Below are 20,754 nucleotides of genomic sequence, written 5' to 3'. Positions count from 1 at the left end.
AGGTCATCTCAGTGTGGCTTTTATTGACCTGAGAATTCAGGAAATCTGATCTCCTATTTTTTTAATCACTCAGCTTTTAATTTATTTTCTTTAATCACAGATTGCCTAACATCTTTATAATTATTCATCGTAATGGTCTCAGAAGTACATAGCCTTGTATGCTTATCAGAAATTATTTTTCTCTCCCCATTTCTTTTGGGCATACATTTTTTTTGTTTGTTTTTGATATTGAGTTCATTTTTTATTTGCATATCGGTGATATTTACATAGCCTTTTTAGTTTCATAATGTGAAACTAAAATATACTTTAAGTAAATTTAATGTTGGGGAATTATTGAGGAATTTTTCAAAACTGTCTTGTTTCTGTTACTGCATCACCTTCTCAGGAGACTGTTTTGGTAAGAAATTACATAACTATTTGCAAATAGGCATTATCAATTCAGCTTCCAAACAAGCATGGATATTTTGCCAATCAGATTCTGTTTCATTCATGTCATAGCATGGGTTGTACATAACATTAGTATAGTTTCCATTTATACATGCTCACCTTGATTACCATGGATTTATAAGCTTTACATTATTGTAACTGTATAGTGTCATATCTGTTGCCTATTAAAAAGCAGAAGTAATGTTAGATAAGATCAGTTAGATAAATAAGGACTTTCAGTATTTCATGCACTTCTCTTAGTCTCTAAATTCCAATTTGCTGCAGCTAATCAGCTAATTCTCTTTAGTAGAAAATTGTAACATTTTAACATTGTTAAAGTTGCTTCTACTTTGGTTATTTGTAGGACTGACTAATCTCTTTTAACAGTTTGTTTCCTTGGATTCAGTTACCTGACCCTGTGTGTCCAAAAATTGCAGGTTTGTTTTCAAAAATCAGTAAAAGACTGTTGTATAAAAAAATTTTTATTTCCTACAATATTTAAATGGTTGCCAAATTACTTACAAAGCTATAGATAAAATGTCTGTGAAAGCCCCCTCCTTTTTTTCCTTTCACCTAATCTTAAAACATTTAGCACTGATCTTCAGGAATACATACACAATTATAAGGAGCCAATTTAGCATAAACACAAGTTGCTTATTAAATAAGATATTTCCATTGCCTTGTTTGTCAGATTAGACTGCCTTCTCTCTCCAGAAAAGCATTTCCAATTTCTCTAATGCCTTTAACTTGTTGTACCCACCCTGCCCTCTTCTCTTTTTCAATATGAATTACTTAAAATCCTTTCTAGGTTTATACCATTCTGTTTTAATTTTGGTAAAAAATACTTCATTAATCTTAAAAACAGGAATCTTATTTTCCTTTGTGCCAGAATGTTTACCAGCATTACCTTGTTTAATCCTTAGAGTAGTTCTGGGGAGTAGATAGTATTACTTACATTTGTAGATGAGGAATCCAAGGTCCAGAAATAAAGAAATTACGCTGAGGTCACACAGCTATTAATGCAGGCCAGTCTGACGTATAGCTTGCTCTTGAAATGCTTATGTTTGCCGTCTTCCATGTCTTTCTGCTTTTTCCTGACTTCTCTGCACACTCTCTTGCCCCGGCTTTCTCTTTCTTGTCTGGCTATTAACAGTCCTTTAGCTGTTACCTATTAGTCTCCTATGCTTCACCTTGCATAGTTTCCTAATCTGCCTAAATCCTATTTTTCACTCTTAACATATTCTAGATGTACCTCATATCACTCATTTTTAAGACAGACTTTAATCCATTCCGTATAGTAATAGGTAAGTATTCTGTGATACCTACATATTTGTATATGTAGCAAGTACTGGTTAGAAAGCTGCGTTGAATAAAATTTAGATGGGAATTAATATTAACCTAAAGCATTGGTTTTACAGTAAGCATAACCCCTAGAAATAAGTGGCATTTTGGTTGCCGATGGGAATTTTTTTCATCACTCTTCTGTGTTTGTGTAGGACTCTTGCTTTTCCTGTTTTATATTTTTGGGTTATCTAAAACTTAGAGACAGTTATGTTTCTTTGATTTTATTTTTTAGATGGATTTAGAGTTGCCTGTGTAACACTCCTAAATATTTTCAAGGAAAAGTATTTTATTTGCTAAAATATGGCCATTTAATTGATATGTGTTTTTGGAACATTTAAAGGGAATTAACTTTGGATGATTTGCTTTCTACTCTGGTTCTGATGTTCTCATCTAAAGAACAGCCAAATAGATTTGAGATTTGAGAGATCACACAAGAAATAATGTGCCCTTGGAATAAATTTTAGAGACTATCAAATTCTTTTTCTTCTTTTTTTGTTTCTGGTTCTCCTTTTCCTTTCTGTTTGTCACATATTTTCATTATATGTCTGTTGCTGTTCTCTGTGCCATCTTCCTACTACCTTTTCTCTATTGATGGTTTGGGCATTTCTCAGATTGCTGATATGTTTAAAAACTTCTTATTTTGTTATTTGAACCTGTCCCCATTGTTTTCTACAACCTGCCATAATTTTGGTTTGGGTTTAGATCCAACTCCATCCTTTGCCTAGAAGGTTGTGAAGGTTGCCTAGAAGATTTTCTGTTGAGAGAACCTTGCTGTGGTGTTGGCCATGTATTGGTGGATACACATGTTAGTGTCCACTGAACTGGCTGATCTCAAGGGCTCCCTAAACACTCAAGTTCAATTTCTCTACCAAAACTAGCAGAAACTAAATGTGTCTATTTCTCTCTGATGTAGTAAATTACTTTGATGTATAAGTTAGGTTTTACTTGAGGGTGATTGTTAAAAACATATTTTATTGCCATTTTCATTATTACAGTTGTCCCTTTTTAAAAAAATTGCTATATATAATTTTTAAAATAACCACTTTGAATTGGTTCTGTTATGCGTTACTGCTCAGAGAACAGAGATGTTTACTATTAAGAACCCTCAAATACTTTAAAGTGATATCTGGCATTCTTTTGAAGTGATGGTGGCCTGAGCCAGTCACAAGACGACAGCATTGTGGGAACAAGACACTGTCGACACAGTTTGGCTATAATGCCTATTCCTGGAACACTGTCATCCAGCAGCCCGGATCTCCTTCAGCCTACTGCTAGCATGTTGGATTTCTCCAATCCTTCAGGTGATTTTTGTTTGTGATTTTTATAGCCATGTTGGTAACAAATGGACAAGTGGACGGTTAGGCCTCGGGCAACAAATACTAGATTGGCTTACAGCTCTTTTCCTACCTTTAGATTATGACAATGCAGAAAGCTAAAAAAAACATTGTCTTTTGGTCTTAGCTACAGCAGCACTTCCTCCAGTATGAAATAGAAGCACATAGAAAAGAGGTTACATTCGGGTATCTTTTGATAACCCCAGCCTGAGGTGCGGAACAAGAGCAGTGATGCTTCTCAGCCAAGAAACATGTTATTCAGGGTGTGGAGGAGAATAAAGCAGATTAATCTAAGTGGTCTCACTTTTCGTCCTCTGTGATGTACAGAAATAAGTTAGTAATTTTCTAGAAACACTGCTTTACCCTCCAATACCTGAAGCTAAGTTGTTTTTTCTGCATCTATTGATACGCAGAGGCAGAAATTGTCATTTAACTATATAATCTAAATTTTTATTATGAGGAAGAAAAGCACTTCGACTTGGAAGAATTATTTATATATCCATCACTTGAAAAACTTTTAGATGGCTTTTAAGAAAAGACATATACAGTTAAAAATTAAAATATATGGGGTGGTTCCATAGAATAGTGGTTAGCACATCTGCTTCACATGCAGAAGGTCCTGGGTTCAAGCCCCAGCTGAGCCATGGCCCATACTCGGGTGCACTGGGCCCAAGTGTACACCATGAGCGCGTGGAAGGAGACGCCCCGCCTTCAGAGATCCAGTTCTTAAGGGGAGACAGCAACATCTGTAGGTCAGGGGTCGAAGTGGGTGGGTGGGGGGGATTAAAAAAAAATGAAAATATGTAACTGATTCCAAGGAGAGGAGGAAAAATAAATACTTCTGCAACAGGGGTCCTCAACCCCTGGGCCGTGGATCGGAAGTAGTCTGATTTACAAGTCTCAGCCCCATCATGACTGGCAGGATGGGTTTGGAGCCTAAAGACAGTAACTTAACTATTGTGGTCCAGTTTCACAGCATCATTAGAAACCCTTTTTTCTAGCCTCCTGTTCTGCCATTCTCCTCACTGTCACCTCATCCATCTTCCCTGAGTTTGGCATATACTTTCAGAACTCTCTCTTTGCCCGTGCTGTTTGCCACCCGTGTGTTCTCTCCCTCCGTATCCTATGAACTTTTCCTCTTCCTTGATGCTGAACTCAGATGTTACCTCATCTGAGAAGCCCAGATCCCTCTGCTATAGTGTCAGTCCATCTTCTTTCAGAAATCTCTAGCACATTCTCATTGTCTCTCAGTTGCTTGTCATGGAAATTTATTTCCACGTCAGTGTGTGTGTTCCACAGCAGTAATTCTTACACTGCATTCACAAAGTATTTTCTCACTACCAAAGCACAAGCTAAATGTACATACAAGCATACCTCAGAGGTATTGTGGGTTCGGCTCCAGAAAGCAAGTATGACAAAGTGAGTCGTAACCATTTTACTGGTGGAGGGTCTTACCTTCAGTTTATAAAAAATACAACATCTCTGTAGCTCAATAAAGCAAGGTCTGCCTGTACAATCATAAGTAAGTATTTAGGGACATAGGATTTATAGATTGAATAATTTTTATATGCATTTTTGCCACTGGAATATATACAAGTAGGCTGAGGGAGTTAGGGATAGGTTGTAAGGAGAGAAGAGAGAGAAGAGTTAAGTTGGAGATTTAGCTAGGGGAACAAAGGGAAGTGGTTGGAATTGTTAAAATTTAGAAATTGTAAGCCTCGTGGCACTGAAATTAAAACCTCTGAAGAGGAATTGCTACTCAACTTTGATTTCAGACTGATTACATAATTCCTTCATTGAAAACAGTGTAAAGGCAGAAGAAGCCCTTTTAAAATTTAGTCAGAGAAGGTCTGCACAGCTTAGTCTGCAGCCTGTGTCCATACCAGCAATATAAATGAACACATACAGAATAGGTATTTTACTTGTAAATACCTATTTTAAACCCCAAAATGTTCAACTTTATGAAAGACCTTTTGTGGTGCTATTTATATTTTTGTTTAATAAAATATTCATTATCAGTTAATTTTAAATTCAGCTTCTTAAATTATATACAACAGCACTGAATTTTAGTTGAGCTGTGCACATCACAAATGTATATTGCAGTACATGTGTGTCATCAGCTAACTTAGATTAACTTTTGTCAGTCTTGATCTCATTTTTGGTTATATTGCATGTTTAAAGTTATTAGAAAGCGGGGACAAAGCTACGGAACTGTTGAATAGTGTGCTTTTGATTGCTCACTTTTTTATGGTTTTGCCTTGTTTTTGCTGCCTACAGCTGTTGGTTTTTACTGTAAGTATCTTGAAGATTCAATGGTTTCTATTGCTTATGTTTGTATGTAGTAGTTTTTTAAAGTCAAATGATAAAGAAATGAAGTAGGAGGCAGAACTTTTCTATCGACTTACAAGGTTGCCATTGTAAACTGGCATGTATTCTTTTAGTCATTTTCTTTGAATATGTTTTTATTTTCTTAGCGTCAGAGTATACATGCCATTCTATTACTTGTGAAAGTTTTTTTGGAATTTTTAACCTAATGAGATGAGGCCTAAAAGAATTCAGAGTGTGGCTGAAAGGATTTTGAAACTTCAGAATTTTTTTTTTCTGAGTCTTCAAAACTCTTTTTTGATTTCTTTAATATTTAGTAAACTTCAGATTCTTTCTACATTGGAAGTCTGAGTTATTTTAACTGATTTAATTATGAAAGAACATATAATTTAAAAAACATCAAACTGCAGAGAAACGACAGAATATAAAAGTATTCATTCCCCAGAATGAAAAATTGTTCATTTACTTGTATATCTTTCCAAAAATTGCAGTGTGCATAAAATGTGTGTATCATTCCCTTTCCTCCAAATGACATGCTATACTTTTCCTCTACTTAGCCCATTTCGGTTAGCAACATAGCTTGAATACTTTTCTGTATCAGGATGTATTGTTCTACCAAAAATTTTTAAATAACTAGTAATATTCCATTTAACCAGTGGACATTTACAATGTTGCCTAAACCTCTGTGTTTACATATCTTTACATGTTTTACATTTGCATTATTAAATTTTGAGTTTTGTTAAAAATCTTGTGGAAATTTGTTATATAAGAACCTACAAAATATCATCTCTTTTGCCTCTTGGCTTGTCAACTTAAAATATTTATTATCTGGCTCTTTATAGAATGTTTGACAGTCCTCAGTCATCTGTACCATTGAACTACTATTCGATATTTTCTTTGTGGCACTTTTCACAATCTGGATTATCTGATTTACTTGATTGTTGTCTGTCTTTCCTTGAACGACCACTTATTCTCTTGAATACAAGCAAATCCATGAGAACAGAGGTTTCGCCCATCTTTGTCCATTTATTACTGTATCTTCATCACCTGAACACTGTTGACACATAACAGACACTCCATAAATATTTGTTCAGCAATTAACAATTTAAAGCAGAATGAAGAGTTATTGTTTTGGTTGTTTTTTCCATCTCAAATATGTAAAAATTTCTTCCATTTTTAGTGTAACCTCTGCATTAATACATGCATCCTTTGTGTATCTCATTTTTTATTTTCACTCATATAAGATTATAGTGAGCACTCTAGAAATTTTGCCTTTGGATTGGAAGTCCAGCTATCTGAGAATTCTTTAATTCAGTTACCTATTATATAAGAATTTTATTAATGAAATAGGAATCATGAGACTAATAAAGGCTGAACTCTTCAAAGATTCTTTTTAAATGTCTGTTTTGCCCTTACAGGATTATATTTTCATCTGTATTCTTGCTTCAAGTCTAAAATTTGAACTGATTAGATCATTTTTCTTTCTGGTTCAACTTTATTCTAACCTCATATTTACCATTCATCTAATCAATTAATATTTCAGAGTCTGCCACATGCCAAGTATTATATGTGGTATATATTATTTTCTCTCACTAACATGTTTGTAAAGGATATATATTATACATGTAGCAGTTCTGAAATAGAAAAAGAGGTTTACGCTGACACTAATATTACTGCAGGAAATTTTTCCTCTGTGTCTCTCAAATGTTTTTCAGATTGGCATTTTTATTACCTTGGCAAATTCATCAGGGTTTGGGTTATGGGATGGCCTTTGGATAATCCCAATAGTGAGTCTGTTCTAGAAGTCCCCATTGATGATTCCTGAATCCCTCTTATGTGACTAGATAATAGTTTGTCTGTTGCATGGGGAAAAATGGCTTTAACAGAGTATGACTTTTTCACACTATTTACCAAGATACACAACCTTGTGTTCCTTCCCAGAAGATGTTATAGTATGTTAGCAGGAAGAGAAGAGAAATTGATATGTGTGCCTATCATTAAGGGTTTGGATAATTAAAAAAATTTTAAATGACAGTAAAATGTTTATAAATAGAATTGTGGCTTCCAAATTATATGTATAGCATGACCCTAATTTCTATCTGTTTTGTGTATTTTTCTGTGAATATTTATTAGTATTTTGTTACCTGAAAAGATACATTTGTGTATCAATAAATAAGAGGTGATTTCTGTTAACCTCCTGAAATAGAAATATATATATTTCACTGTTTAGAGGGTTCATTGTGTTCCAAATTGCTTGTGGAAGAGTTTTAAAGTAATTTTCTTGAAAATAACAAGACACATTTTTGTGTTTATATAGATATTCCTGATCAAGTTATAAGAGTTTTCAAAGCAGATCAGCAAAGTTGCTACATTATCATCAGTAAAGACACTACAGCTAAAGAAGTTGTTTGTCATGCTGTTCATGAATTTGGTTTGACTGGTGCATCCGACACATATTCTCTCTGTGAAGTTTCTGTCACTCCTGAGGGTGTCATAAAACAGAGAAGACTTCCAGACCAGTTCTCCAAATTAGCTGATAGAATTCAGCTCAATGGAAGGTGAATGTACTTTTTACTGAATGTACTTATTTCTAGACATATTTTTTGAAGATTCCATGATAACAGGTATTTTTAAATATCTTTAGAGTTTTCTCTAAAATTAAAGTAAGATTTCTCTTTTTTCGGCTTTTCTTTTCTCCATAATTATGTAGGACTCATAAAGGCCACTCAGAAGTGGAAAAGGGAAAGGGAAGACAACTTGCTAAAATATTCTAGCCCCTACCTAAAATAAAGTCTTAGAACCAATGAGGTAGTCCAATCCCTGTTCGTTACAGAGGAGAAAACTAAATAATACATATCGTTATATGTATCTGAGCGTATATGTATTTATAAATTTGTTTTTAGTATGAGCAGTATATATTTTGGGCAAAAGAAGCCATAATTTTCCCATTTCTTTTTCTAAGTAGTTTTCCTTTTATGAATATGCAGAAATTTTTTTTAATTTTTAAAGATGTGCTCTGAAAATTATTTGATCAGCTAGAACATCATTTCAGTAGTATGTTTGTTCTTTGGTGGTTTTCTCTGAGAGTAATGTAATCTTCTGGTGAGCCTAGGTTCACATGTGGAATGCGACCCTCAAAGCCTTAGACAACTGCCCATCATGGTTGCTGTTGATAGAGGCCTAATTCTGCCCAAATTCTAACCCTGACACTGGCTGTGTCACGTTGGAAAGCTTATTTAGTTTCTCTGTGCCTGAATTTTGTCATAAATAAAATAGGGATGTTAGTAATAGCATATCCCTCATAGGAATGTTATAAGAATTAGATAATTTAATAAATGTACTCTATGTATGTTAGATATAATTTTATTATCTATAGTATAGTGAGTCTTAGCACTGTTACTTAGGCCTATGAGCAGTGTAAAGGCAGAAGAAAAAGATGGATAGTTCTTTGACTGTAAAAGGTAGATGGACTTAGATCAAGTTATGTATGAAAAAGAATGAAGTAAAAGCTACCTGTGATATACTGCGTTCCCTCTTTTCCCTACCAGCAGCTCTGTACAAGTTATTTTCCAAACTGCCATAGAATTATTGATCTAAAAAGAAGAAGGGAAAATGAAGGTCTTTTTTATGATTGTTCACTGATGTCATTTGCTAGAGTGAAGTCTTTGTATTTAATAAGGAGGAAATCATTAGTGAAATCATTTCCCCTCCTCTTTATGGGTTTTATCCTTTGCTTCTCTTGGAAATTTAGAAATGAAGGGAATGAGTGCATCAGCAACTTCTAAATAGAAATATAAATAGTCTTGATTTGGGTGTTTATTCATGCTATCCCTGAACAAATACTTACAGCAGTACCTACATCATACCACCTGTGTGTATTAGATACCCTCATAGAGCCCTCATCCTCAAGAATATACGCAAGATCGTTCACACAGCGTTTGAGTAGTTTCATAAAATTAAGTTCACAGGACAATCAACATTGTTTTTACTCTTTAATATAATAGATGTCGCATAGCATTTTCTCATTTAAAAGTTTTCTCATTTAAAATGGTAATTTTCTATTTCATCTGTAAGTAAATAGTCTGCAAACATTTTTGGCAAAAAGTTCTTAACAGTATAATGATATTTTGACAGTAATAAAGAAAGTGCTCTTCTAATATAAAATCACTTATAAAAACAATTTTTTTTCCTTTTAGGTATTATTTAAAAAATAACATGGAAACAGAAACCTTATGTTCTGATGAAGATGCTCAAGAACTAGTTAAGGAAAGCCAGCTATCCATGCTGCAGCTCAGTACTATTGAGTTGGCCACTCAGCTATCAATGAGGGACTTTGATTTGTTTCGTAATATTGAGCCTACTGAATACATTGGTGACCTTTTTAAGTTAGAGTCCAAAACAGGAAATACTCACTTGAAAGAATTTGAGGACATTGTAAACCAAGAGACATTCTGGGTTGCCTCAGAGATTTTAACTGAATCAAATCAGCTTAAACGAATGAAGATTATTAAGCATTTTATTAAAATTGCACTTCATTGTCGTGAATGTAAGAACTTCAATTCCATGTTTGCAATAATAAGGTAAGTTCGTACAAATATTTGTGTATAGTTTTATCACATTAGACATGAAGCTGATTTAAAGTATTGTTAAATTTAATATTTTTTCCATTCTGGTGATACTGGCTTTTTCTCTTTTTGTTTCTTCTACCTTTCTGTTAAACTTCTTTTTTTTTTTTTTGAGAGGAGTGCCTTGCCAATCACTCCTTTTTCCTCCTTTCTCCCCTTTTGATGGATTATGACCTCTTTGGGTTTGTGCCCAACAACTGGTCTTTATCATCAGACTTCTGTGCTGCACATCTTACAGTACCTGCCTCACTGTGATTTGGTACTGAAAAATCAGTGTGGTATTTATGCTCTAACAAAACTGCTGTTTTGAAATAACAGCAACAGTCATTTGGTGAGCTCTTCCTATTTCCTAGGCACTGCATGAGGTATCACTGGATGTGTTGCCGCTCAAGCAAGGTAGGTCATTAGAATTATAAAAATCTTTCAAAGTTTAGAAGTCCAGAGAGTGTGGGTAGCTATACGAGCTCTCAAGAATCTTCTTCCTTATCCCCACTCAAAGCCAAACTAGATAATTTTTCTGACCCTTATCCAGCACAGTGCTGATCAACAGAGGGATTCCTCTTAAAGCAAGTCTAATTTTAAAGGATGGTGAGAGTTGTAGTTTGGGCCATTCATAAAGCCGTGTACTTACGTATAGTGGCGTAATTCCACCCTGACCTGCGTGCACGCCACAGAATTTAATTGTAATTTGTTCCTAGTACTCACATGAAATAAAATTGAATTCTTTACAGGGACTTTTTAATCACAAATCTTTCATGGTTTTATACACTCATTAATGAAGTGAACCAGTGGCTGCAATTGAACTAGACACTGTAGAAGGAGTATTGAACAGAAATTAACAGAGTGACCTTTAGAATCAACTGCACCTGTATTTGAATCTTGCCTGCCCTGTGTAGTAGCAGTGTGTCAATGGAAATTTGAAGACCAGTTTTCTCATCTGTAAAATACAGGAATTACACCACCTACCTCACTGTTTTTAACAACTGGATCTACAACAGTGGAACAAAGATGCAACTGATAAACACTTGAAAGGCTAGAAATTTAAACTGTGCAAGAAGCATAGGGTAAAGAATTTGAGTGTTACAGACTCCATTTTGGAGTACTCCATGAAGAAAACAGGTTGGCACCAAGAAGATCTCTCTGTAAAAAGAGAGTGTAGAAGGAAAATGGTAGAGATCTAAAAATCACACCCCAGTGACCCTCCTCAGTGTGGGGGTAAAGAAGAGAGAGAGGGATCAATGCAGGACCCGCTAGAGACAGAGGGATCAATGCAAGAAATAATAGAATAGCACAGTTCTGCTAGTGTCATTAAAGCCAAGGAAAGACAGTAGCCCCCAGATGAATATAAGACAGACCTGGGATTTGGTTAAAAGGCTTTGCTTTTTGGATAAAAGTTTCATTTTGTTATAAAGAGCATTTTATTATACATATGCAGGTTTTAGATCTCCTTTGTGTTCCATATCCATTATTTTCTTTCTAGTCCTTTCAACTCTGTCCATTTCCATTGATTGCTATTGTTAATCCTTTCTTCCATCGTTTGCATGAGGTTTTAGCAGTTTCCTTTTTTGTTTATGTAGTTTACAATGTGGCCTTCATTTCTCTGTTGGTTTTATTTTTTCTTCCATTTTTTTCCTGAACTTTACTAATTTTTTTTTCATCTACTTCTAATGTACCGAATATTACCATATTTTCTCTATGCTCTTATATCACTGTGTTAACCTCTTTTTTATTTTATTGGAAATCATGGTTAGGTTGTTGGTTAGTCCCAGTTTTTATTTAATTGTTGACATTTTTCTGATTTATGTTCTTTAACTATTTGTTTTTCCTTATAGCAACCTGTTATAGATCCTGTGTTCATACTTTCTCTTTAAATGACATGAGTTTTCTTGTGCCAACTGTTTGCAAGAGGGTCCCATGGACAGGAGCCAGGGCAGTATTCCAGGATAGCAGGAATTGAGCTTGAATGTGAATTGTTTTATCCTTTACTTCTTTTCAGCAAATGGAGAGGGCAACTTAGGCTGCTTACAACTCAGAGTTTCTCCCTTCTATCCTGCTTCTCACCAAGATGTTCTCTCACTGTGTTTACTTTTTAAATCTTACTTTCTCTGGCACTCCCTGCTAAAGAACAGAGTCCAGCCCCCGCCTAATTCTATCAGCCTGTGGACTCGATTGTGTTGTTCCAAATAGGGATTGCTGTTTTTGCCTTCAGGTTGAGTTACCTGCTTTCATCAAGATCTTCAGCTATGGACATCCTTTTTCAGCATTTTGCATACTCATATTTGGCGTTGACTATTTTTTGGCAGCCTTTCTAATGTGTTTAGGAATTACAGATATCTTGTAGTTTCTTTGGTGATGAAATTTGTATTTGTTATTCATCATTGTAGTTGTTTGGGATGATTTCAGAGAAACAGAGAACAAAGCTATCTTAACTCTAAGCCTTAGAGTCAGGAGTCAAGAGAACATTTTAAATACAATGGTGTGGGTAAAATCTGATGTCTTAGAATAGAAGAGCGATTACTGTTAAGAAAATTGAGGCTCTGTTTATGTGCTCTTCATTTGGCAGCCTACCTGTAGATGGTAATGTAGAGGTAAAGGGGTAGGAAGATGTTGCAGCTTAATTGGCATGAATTATTTTTCAAATTAGGACTGTCGGAGTGTGTTTAAAATCCTGTAAAAAGGAGACATTGATTAAATGTAGGCCCGGAGGATATGATTAAACCTAGGGATATGGAAGTATTGCAGTCAGGGATGTGAGTGGACAAAATCTCAGAGAAAGAAGGCTGCCACAGCCCCAGAACTTGCCTCAATTATTATATAACAATTGTGCTCAGATTACTTAAACCATTCACAAATAATGTCTCCATAAAGTTATTCCTAAGTAAAACAAAAACATTGTGATACTTGAATATTTTTAAAGTTAAATGTGTGTGTTGTGGAATTATTATTTGCAAACTACAAAATAAAGGCTATCAATATACAACTACAGGCAAGTAATATAGTTCCTCTGAAAGAAGTTTTCCTTATTTTAAGATCAAGGAGTTCTTTTTATTTATTATTCTTTGGTTCTACTCTGTTTATTTCAACACATTGACATATATCCCTGCCTATTTTAGCTTTATTAGAGAAACTTGGTATATGCGCTTTACTGACCTGAGTCCTCTCTTGTTCCCAAGACCTTATTTAATGTTTTTTATTCTCATCTTTGGCAGTGGCTTGAACCTGGCATCTGTAGCACGACTCAGAGGTACTTGGGAAAAGTTACCAAGCAAGTATGAGAAACACCTGCAAGATCTACAAGACCTTTTTGATCCATCTAGAAACATGGCAAAGTATAGAAACATTCTTAGTAGTCAAAGCATGCAGCCTCCAATTATTCCTCTCTTCCCTGTTGTCAAGAAAGATATGACATTTCTACATGAAGGTACTTACAAGTTATTTGAAAATTAGCATGTTTAGCTTCAGCTAATCTACAGAATTGTGATTTATTATATTTAATGTACCTTTTCAGCCTGATTATATATCCCTAAAGCTTTACCCACTTAAATGCAACAAATTTCAGGAATCCAAAACCCACATTACTAACAAGAACAAATTTAGATGTTTACCAATTTCATTTAAACATAAACTTCACTTATACCAAAATCAGACTGATCATATTTGTTGTTTTGTTTAGTAATATTTTTTTAAATTTTTTTTATTGAACTACTCAACACATACAGAAAAGTGCCCAAAACAAGTAACCAGTAAATTCATAGAGACTCCCATGAAACCAACATCCAGGCCAAAAATAAAACATTGCCAGTCTTTCAGGAGCCCCATTCATTCCCCTTGCCAATTACCATACTCATCCTCTTCCCCAAAGGCAGCTACCGTCCTGACTTCTAATATTGTGGTTTAGTTTTACCTGTTCTTGAACTTCATATAAACAGAACCATAGAGTATGTTTGTCTTCTTATGTTTTGGTCTAGTTTGGTTTCTGGCTTATTTTGGTCAGCATGAGATTTGTGTGATCTTTCCATGTTTTTGAATGTAATTATATTTCATTTTCAAAACTATGTAGTACTCTGTTACATGAATGTAATACAATGGATTTATCCATTTTGTTGATGAGAATTTGATAGTTTTCACTGTTCACCTATTACGAATAATGTTGCTATGAATGTTCTTGCATATATCTCTTAGTGCACATGCATTTTTATTTGATATAATTTAGGGTGGAATTTATGGGTCCTGATATTTGTATAACCAATTTTAGAAAACATTTCGGTGTTATCTTCTAGAGTGGAACACTGGCAGTGTTGTTAGAATTCTCATTGTTCTTCATCCTTACCAACACCTGGTAAATCCTTTTTTTTTTTTTAATTCATTCCAGTAGTGGTATGGTTTAATTTGCATTTCCCTTATACTAATGAGGTATAGCACTCTTTTATATATTTATTTGTCCTCTTGTCAATTTTCAATTCAGGTTTCTCACCTATTTTTTATTAGGTTGTTTCTTGTTTAATAAAATTTTAAGATCTTTTTATAAATCCTGAGTATAAAACCACTTGCCTTTGACTCTCTTAAGGTTCTTTTGATGAACAGCAAGTTTTTAGTTTTAAAAGCCTAATTTATTGATCTTTTACCATATGTTTTATCTACAGTCTCCCTGAATCAATTTTTTTGGTATGGTATTTGTTCTCTGATAACTTGCTAGCTATATATACCATTTTACTTTTTTCTAGTGTTCTACTAGACACTATAATATTACAATACTTGATGATACTAGTTTTATATTTATTAGTACTTTTCTATATGTCAGGCGATGCAAGGAACGTAGACCATTTACATTTTATTCACTCATCTCCCAATTCGTATGCAGTTGTTGCCATGCCTTTAAAATCTCACATGATACTATCATTGTTTAGTAGCGTTTATTTAGCTTTACTTATATGCTGATGATGTTACTGTTTCTATTCCTTTCTGCATATTAAAGCTTCCAATTTGTTGGAGACAGGGGGGTTCCCTATAGAATACTGTTTATTATTCTCTTAAGTGCAAATCTGCTGGTGACAAAATCTCTTAGTTTTTGTTTATCTGGAAATATCTTCACATTCATTCTTAAGGCATGATTTTGTTTAGCAGTTATTATTCCATTGTCTCCTGGCTTCCGCTGTAAATGTTAAGAAGTCTGCTGTCTTATTTGCTGTTCCTTTGACTGTATTCTGCCCTTTTCTTGATAGCTGCTTTATAATTTTCTCTTTCTGTGACCCAGTGTGGCATTCTGGTTTTCGTTTTAATTCTGATTTGTTTATAGAATACCCTAAAACCTGTGTTTTGATATTTTTCATCAGTTTTGGGAAATTCTGTCATTCTGTCTTTAAGTTTTTTTATCTGCCCTCTTCCGAGCTTTTCTTCAGGGGTTTTGTTTCACCTCTGTTAGACCTGATCACTGCCCCTATTGTCTCATATACTCTTTTCCATATTTCTTACAGTTTTCTCTCACCATGCTTCATTCTCGATATTTCTTCCAACCTGTTGTTCAATTTATTCTCTCTTCAACTATGCCTTAATTTACTGTTAAATTTTACCAGTGAGTTCCTAATTGCAGTTATGGTGGGGGTTTTTTCCCCCAGTTTTACAGTTTACATTTGTTTATTTTTCTACCTTCATGTTCTCAGTATTGGTTTTATATCTTTGCACATATTCAACATAAAGTCTTCTAATAACCCCATAATCTGGATCCTTTGTCAGTCCCTGTGTTGTCTTGTTTTTCTTTGCATTTTAATCATGTTTTCTCTTGATGGCCCTGGTTATTTTTGACCAAATGGATGTTGTGTATAAAAAATTAAATAATCTGAGGTTTCAGATGATGTTCTGTTCCTCTAGAGAGAATTAAAGCTTGCTTCTGTCAGGCAGTTAGGAGTACTAGCGATCCAAAATTACCTTAATCCACTTTCACATTTTGAGGTAATTTAATGTCTTTTACCCCAGCCTACATTCTGTTCATTCTTAGTCTTGGTATATAGCCCTTCAGGCTCCCAACCCAAAGCATTGGAGATTTACCTGAACTTGAAAGTATTTTTGTTGATTTTGTTTCCAACTCATATTGAGACATGAACAATTCATATGTCCAGTGTATAGGTGCTGTTTACTATGAGGAGGGAGACCACCATGTGTTGTAGGCCCATATGGTTCTCAGACTTGTCTTCAGGGACTTGGAGTTCCACAGAGGCACGTAAGGGATACCATGAGAGAAAAGTGAGGTCATGCTAACTAGTAAAGACAGGCGTGGGAAAACACACACGCACTGCCCTAGATAGTCAGATTGCCCTTTGAACATACGATTTTTTGCCTTGTGGTTTAAACTAGGCAAGTCAACACATGGGCTAAGTCTGGTCTCCTGCCTACTCTCTTCAAAGAGAGACAGTTTTGAAAGTCATGTGAATTTTTCCTCAGAGAACTGCTTAACAGAAACAAAAATTATGAAATTTATAAAGCAAATTTCTGTTAAATGATTAAAGTCGTGATTATAAATTCAAATTCCAGGAAAGGAAAGGTGAATGGCAGACCAGAAAGTGTTTATCACTCTCAGCCAACCACCTCTTAATTTTAATTAATTATTGCCCTTTGGGAAAACAGACCTACTATTATTTAAGCCCCCAACAACCCTTCCCTTTTTTCTTCAAAAGAAGTCAGGAACTCTTGTTTTCATGGGATATCTTCTACTTCTTAAATGTTGACAACTCATTTAATAATTTTTTAAGTATTGTAAATCAAAGAAAACTTACTGGAATAATTAAGTCCAAAGCTCACCCTTTGTGACCTCTGGCTAAAACCTAAGTTTTCAAGTGCTGTACCCTGCTACCCAAAAGAACAGAGGCCGGGAGAGTGGGCTGCCCGAGAGTGGGTAGAGCATCTGGAAAGTTAGATTTGAGGAGCTGCACATTTTACAGATGTGCCTGTAACATAATGAAATTGGTTTTAGAAGCTATGCTGTTTATCACTTTCCAGTATTCATAATCATTACCTCCCTAGGAATAGAATTCCTCCCAATAGCTCATTCCCTGGGAGCAGGGTAGAACTATATACAAGTTTATCAATTCTTAAAAATGAAAGAAGGTTCTTATTTATACCTCCCCAAGAAATATAACTTGACTTCTGCTGCCTTTATACAGAGACTTTAATTTTAAAAACTAAAAAATTTTATTTTGTAGGAAATGACTCCAAAGTAGACGGTTTAGTAAATTTTGAGAAGCTAAGAATGATTGCCAAGGAAATCCGTCAAGTTGTTCGAATGACTTCTGCTAACATGGACCCAGCTATGATGTTCCGACAGAGGTATGGCATTGAAGTGTGTAAAAGTCTTAGAGCCAGCATCAGGAGTGATAGAATTAAAATCATAATAATTATCATTTTTTGACCATCTACCAGTTGTTACGTGCTGTACAAAGTGTTTTACACAATCTCAAAGTAATCATTTATCGCAATAACCCTTAAAAACGTAGGTGATATTGGCCTTTCTTTTACCTATGAAGAAACTGAAGCTCAGAACAGTTAGGTAATGTGCCGAGGATTACATAACTTGCTAAGATATGAACCCTAGTTCCGCATTACTTTTTTTTGAGTACATGGATAGGTTCTGTATTGTTACTGTTATTTAAAGTATCAGCTAACTTAAGTATAAGAAAATTTCTGATCTTTACTATAGTTATCGCAGAAGACACATGCTTTCATCTGGTTTCTTACCTAATTTGTAAAGTATTAGTGTGCATGTGTCTTTTATTTTTACTGAATATTTTAAGTTCTCTTTCCATCTAATCATACTTTATTCTTCTAAAATATATTCTTTTCCAAGTCATGGTACTGCTGTTTATTTGCGTGTAACTTCTTTAACAAAACTTAGAAAGTACAAATGTTAACATGTTCCATGTTTAATAAAAATGAAAGTATTATTTGTATTCCATATTAACCTGGTCTTCTAAGATTGCTTTTAAAAATGCATTTTAAATGTAATAGCAAAAGTTTCCTCAAATTATTTGAAACTTATGGAAAGTATGTTGGGAAGCTGTTCCCAGTAACTTTTATAATTTTCAGGGTAAATAAAATGTTAGGACTTTAATTTTTGGTCTGATTTTCTTCTGGGCCTGTGTGTATAGGTTCAGTACATAGCGCTTTAAAAATGAAATATTTATACAAAGGCATACACAATTCCTGTGGCTTAAAAAATATAGTCTACTAAGGAAACAAAAATACTTAGTTCTTTAAAAACTGGAGATGGAGTTTTTATAACCAAACAGAATCTGCGTGTCAGGATTGATTTTTTGTTTTTGTTTTATTTTGTCTGAATCACTGTTCAGGAGTCTTTGTTTTTGTAAGTTGATCTAATGGTTGCTCTAGTTCAGAGATCCTCAAAGTGTGGAGGAAAGGGGTATGTCACATTTCCTCCTCTCTGCCCAGTCCCCCCTGCCCCCAAAGATCACCCCATATAATGAGATGTCATTGTTTGGGTGTGGGAGCAGAAGGCAGTGAGAACCAGGGACCAAGGCAAACCCAGAGGAGGGTTGTTCGTTTCTTCGTTTGTTTTTTAAGTTTTCGTTTTTGCCACATGTCCCTGTACGGTGCTCCTTCACTCCCTGTTGTCTTATATGGACCTTCATTTACTCATGTGTGTTAACACTCTGGTTCCTGAAGCCATAATGAATCTATGACTCTGCCAGCCTGGAAAACAGAATCTTGGGCGACCTGCACTGGAGCTTGATGGGTGTAGGTCTGGGGCAGGCTGAGCCCTGGGGTGGAGGTGGAGGGGTGCAAAAAAAATGGATAAGAATAAAAATTAAGAACAGAATCTCTATTCAGTCCAATTGTACTATAAGGCTCTACAGTATTATAAAAATGTTAATACATGTTTACTTTTTTTAAGTTGAATTTGCTCGTTGAAATTTTTTATAAAATACATTGTCAGAGAAATTTCTGTACTTAAAAGTGAAATGACAGATCTTTATGCTCCTTGTACTTTCATCCTGTCACTTAAATAAGTGGCTCAAAATCCTTTCCAAAAAATGCTTAGAAGTTCTATTCCTCAATTTAAGGTTTCCTTCTCTAAAAACGTTGAATTCACAATTCATAGTAAATAAATGTTTTTCCTTAAGCTTCTTATTAACATAAGCCTCCAGATGAATTAGCTATTAAAAATATAATTGGTCTAAAAGCATATTTTTAAAAATATTATAGGGTTTTTGGCCTTCAATACCTATCATAGTTCATTTTATCCCTCTGCATTTCATTAAAGTCATTTTACTGTTAAGCTACCACTTTTTCCTAGTAAAATTTTTCTGTTCTATTCTGTCTCCATAGTTTTTCTGGCTCTCAACTGTTGTCTTTTTTTTCTGTGCTTTCCTATTCAAATACATGTTTCAATGTTTGTGGCTCTTGCTTACAGGAAGAAGAGGTGGCGGAGTCTGGGGTAAGTGTAGAGATGAATGCAACTGGAATGAAGGTCGTGCAACTCTTAACATGTACTGCATCCTTTTCATTAATGCACGCACAAAAAATAGCATGCATTCTATTAACCCTGTCAACCTACATTCCTGACAAATGCCTTTTGCTAACAAAGTGAAAATAATGATAGCACTAGCTTTTTTTTTCCTTTACTTTTCCATTATTGATGTCCCATAAGTCCCTTTTAGATTTTAATTTAGCAGGGTCAGTTAAATGATGGTGGTGATAGGAAATATTTGTTGTGTGCTTGCTATGTGCTGTGCAATGTTCCAAGCACTTTATATGGATTATTTAATTCTCCAAACCACCCTCTGTGATACTGTTAACTTCCGTGGTACAGATGGAGAAGATGGAGTTATCTGAATTCTTACAACTCACTAATGATAGATCCAAACATAGGTGGTCTGATTTCAGAGTCCACATTATTTTTTTTTATTCAAATGCCATGCTTTATAAAAATATGTAAGTATAAAAATGGATAAGAAGTTTGTTTATAAAGGTTACATTTTTCCATCAATTTTCCAAAAAGAGGCAGCTCTTATCCAAACTATACTATAAAATCGAGTTACTTTAATGGCAGCTGTATGTGAATAAAATTAAAAATTTGAGTTAGTGAAAATTGAAATAGATGATTTTAATTCCTCATATCCACCATGAGACTTAAAACATTGATTTTTTTTTAAATTTCTATTTCTAAAGACTCCCTTATCTCTTTTAAAACTGTAATAGAATCAGAAACTGCCACCTTTTGTTACTCAGATAGGTTCAGATCTCTGCTTATACATAGCTAGATAACTATTTAGAATCGTAGAATTTTTAGGACCTTATAAATCATCTGTGTAGTTCTTTCATTTTTTGTTGAAAGAGATGGTTTTTATGGATGAAGGGATTGCATTAAGAAGAATTTTGTTATTTTAAGGCTATAGTGAATCATGAGGTTAGAAGCTTTTCTTATATGTAAGAAGGATTTTTTGTGAGCCACTTATTTTAACTTTAGTCCTGTCTTATTTGTGGTCCTGTTTTCTGTTTAAGCTTGATGAACTTGAATTTCCTTCTGTCTTTTTCTTTCTTTGTGTGTTTCTCATGTGTTTTCTTCTATATTATACATTTATGCCTTGGTCTTTTCTGGTTCTTCTCACTGAAAATAGAAATTGATTCTTGGCATTACTATTATGAAGACTACTTGGTCACTATATCTTAGTGCGAATTTGGGTTGTTTG

General features: G+C 34.5%; 1 protein-coding gene across 7 annotated transcripts in view; it reads left to right on the top strand.

Annotated features, from left to right (window-relative positions):
- Nucleotides 1-20,754, top strand: part of RAPGEF6 (Rap guanine nucleotide exchange factor 6) — a 151,799-nt gene that overhangs the window by 104,528 nt on the left and 26,517 nt on the right. For 5 of the 7 annotated variants that reach the window (XM_011362262.2, XM_011362261.2, XM_011362259.2 and 2 more), the window contains 6 exons: nt 2,914-3,071; nt 7,747-7,987; nt 9,626-10,009; nt 13,264-13,475; nt 17,251-17,374; nt 19,476-19,499. In XM_011362262.2, the coding sequence (XP_011360564.1) occupies nt 2,914-3,071; nt 7,747-7,987; nt 9,626-10,009; nt 13,264-13,475; nt 17,251-17,374; nt 19,476-19,499 (1,143 nt within the window). The remainder of the gene's footprint in view (nt 1-2,913; nt 3,072-7,746; nt 7,988-9,625; nt 10,010-13,263; nt 13,476-17,250; nt 17,375-19,475; nt 19,500-20,754) is intronic. The other 2 variants (XM_011362260.2, XM_011362264.2) reach the window with 1 other exon arrangement.

Source organism: Pteropus vampyrus, unplaced genomic scaffold, assembly GCF_000151845.1.
Source record: "Pteropus vampyrus isolate Shadow unplaced genomic scaffold, Pvam_2.0 Scaffold74, whole genome shotgun sequence".
Lineage (NCBI taxonomy): Eukaryota > Metazoa > Chordata > Mammalia > Chiroptera > Pteropodidae > Pteropus > Pteropus vampyrus.
This window is presented reverse-complemented; position numbering and strand designations above follow the sequence as displayed.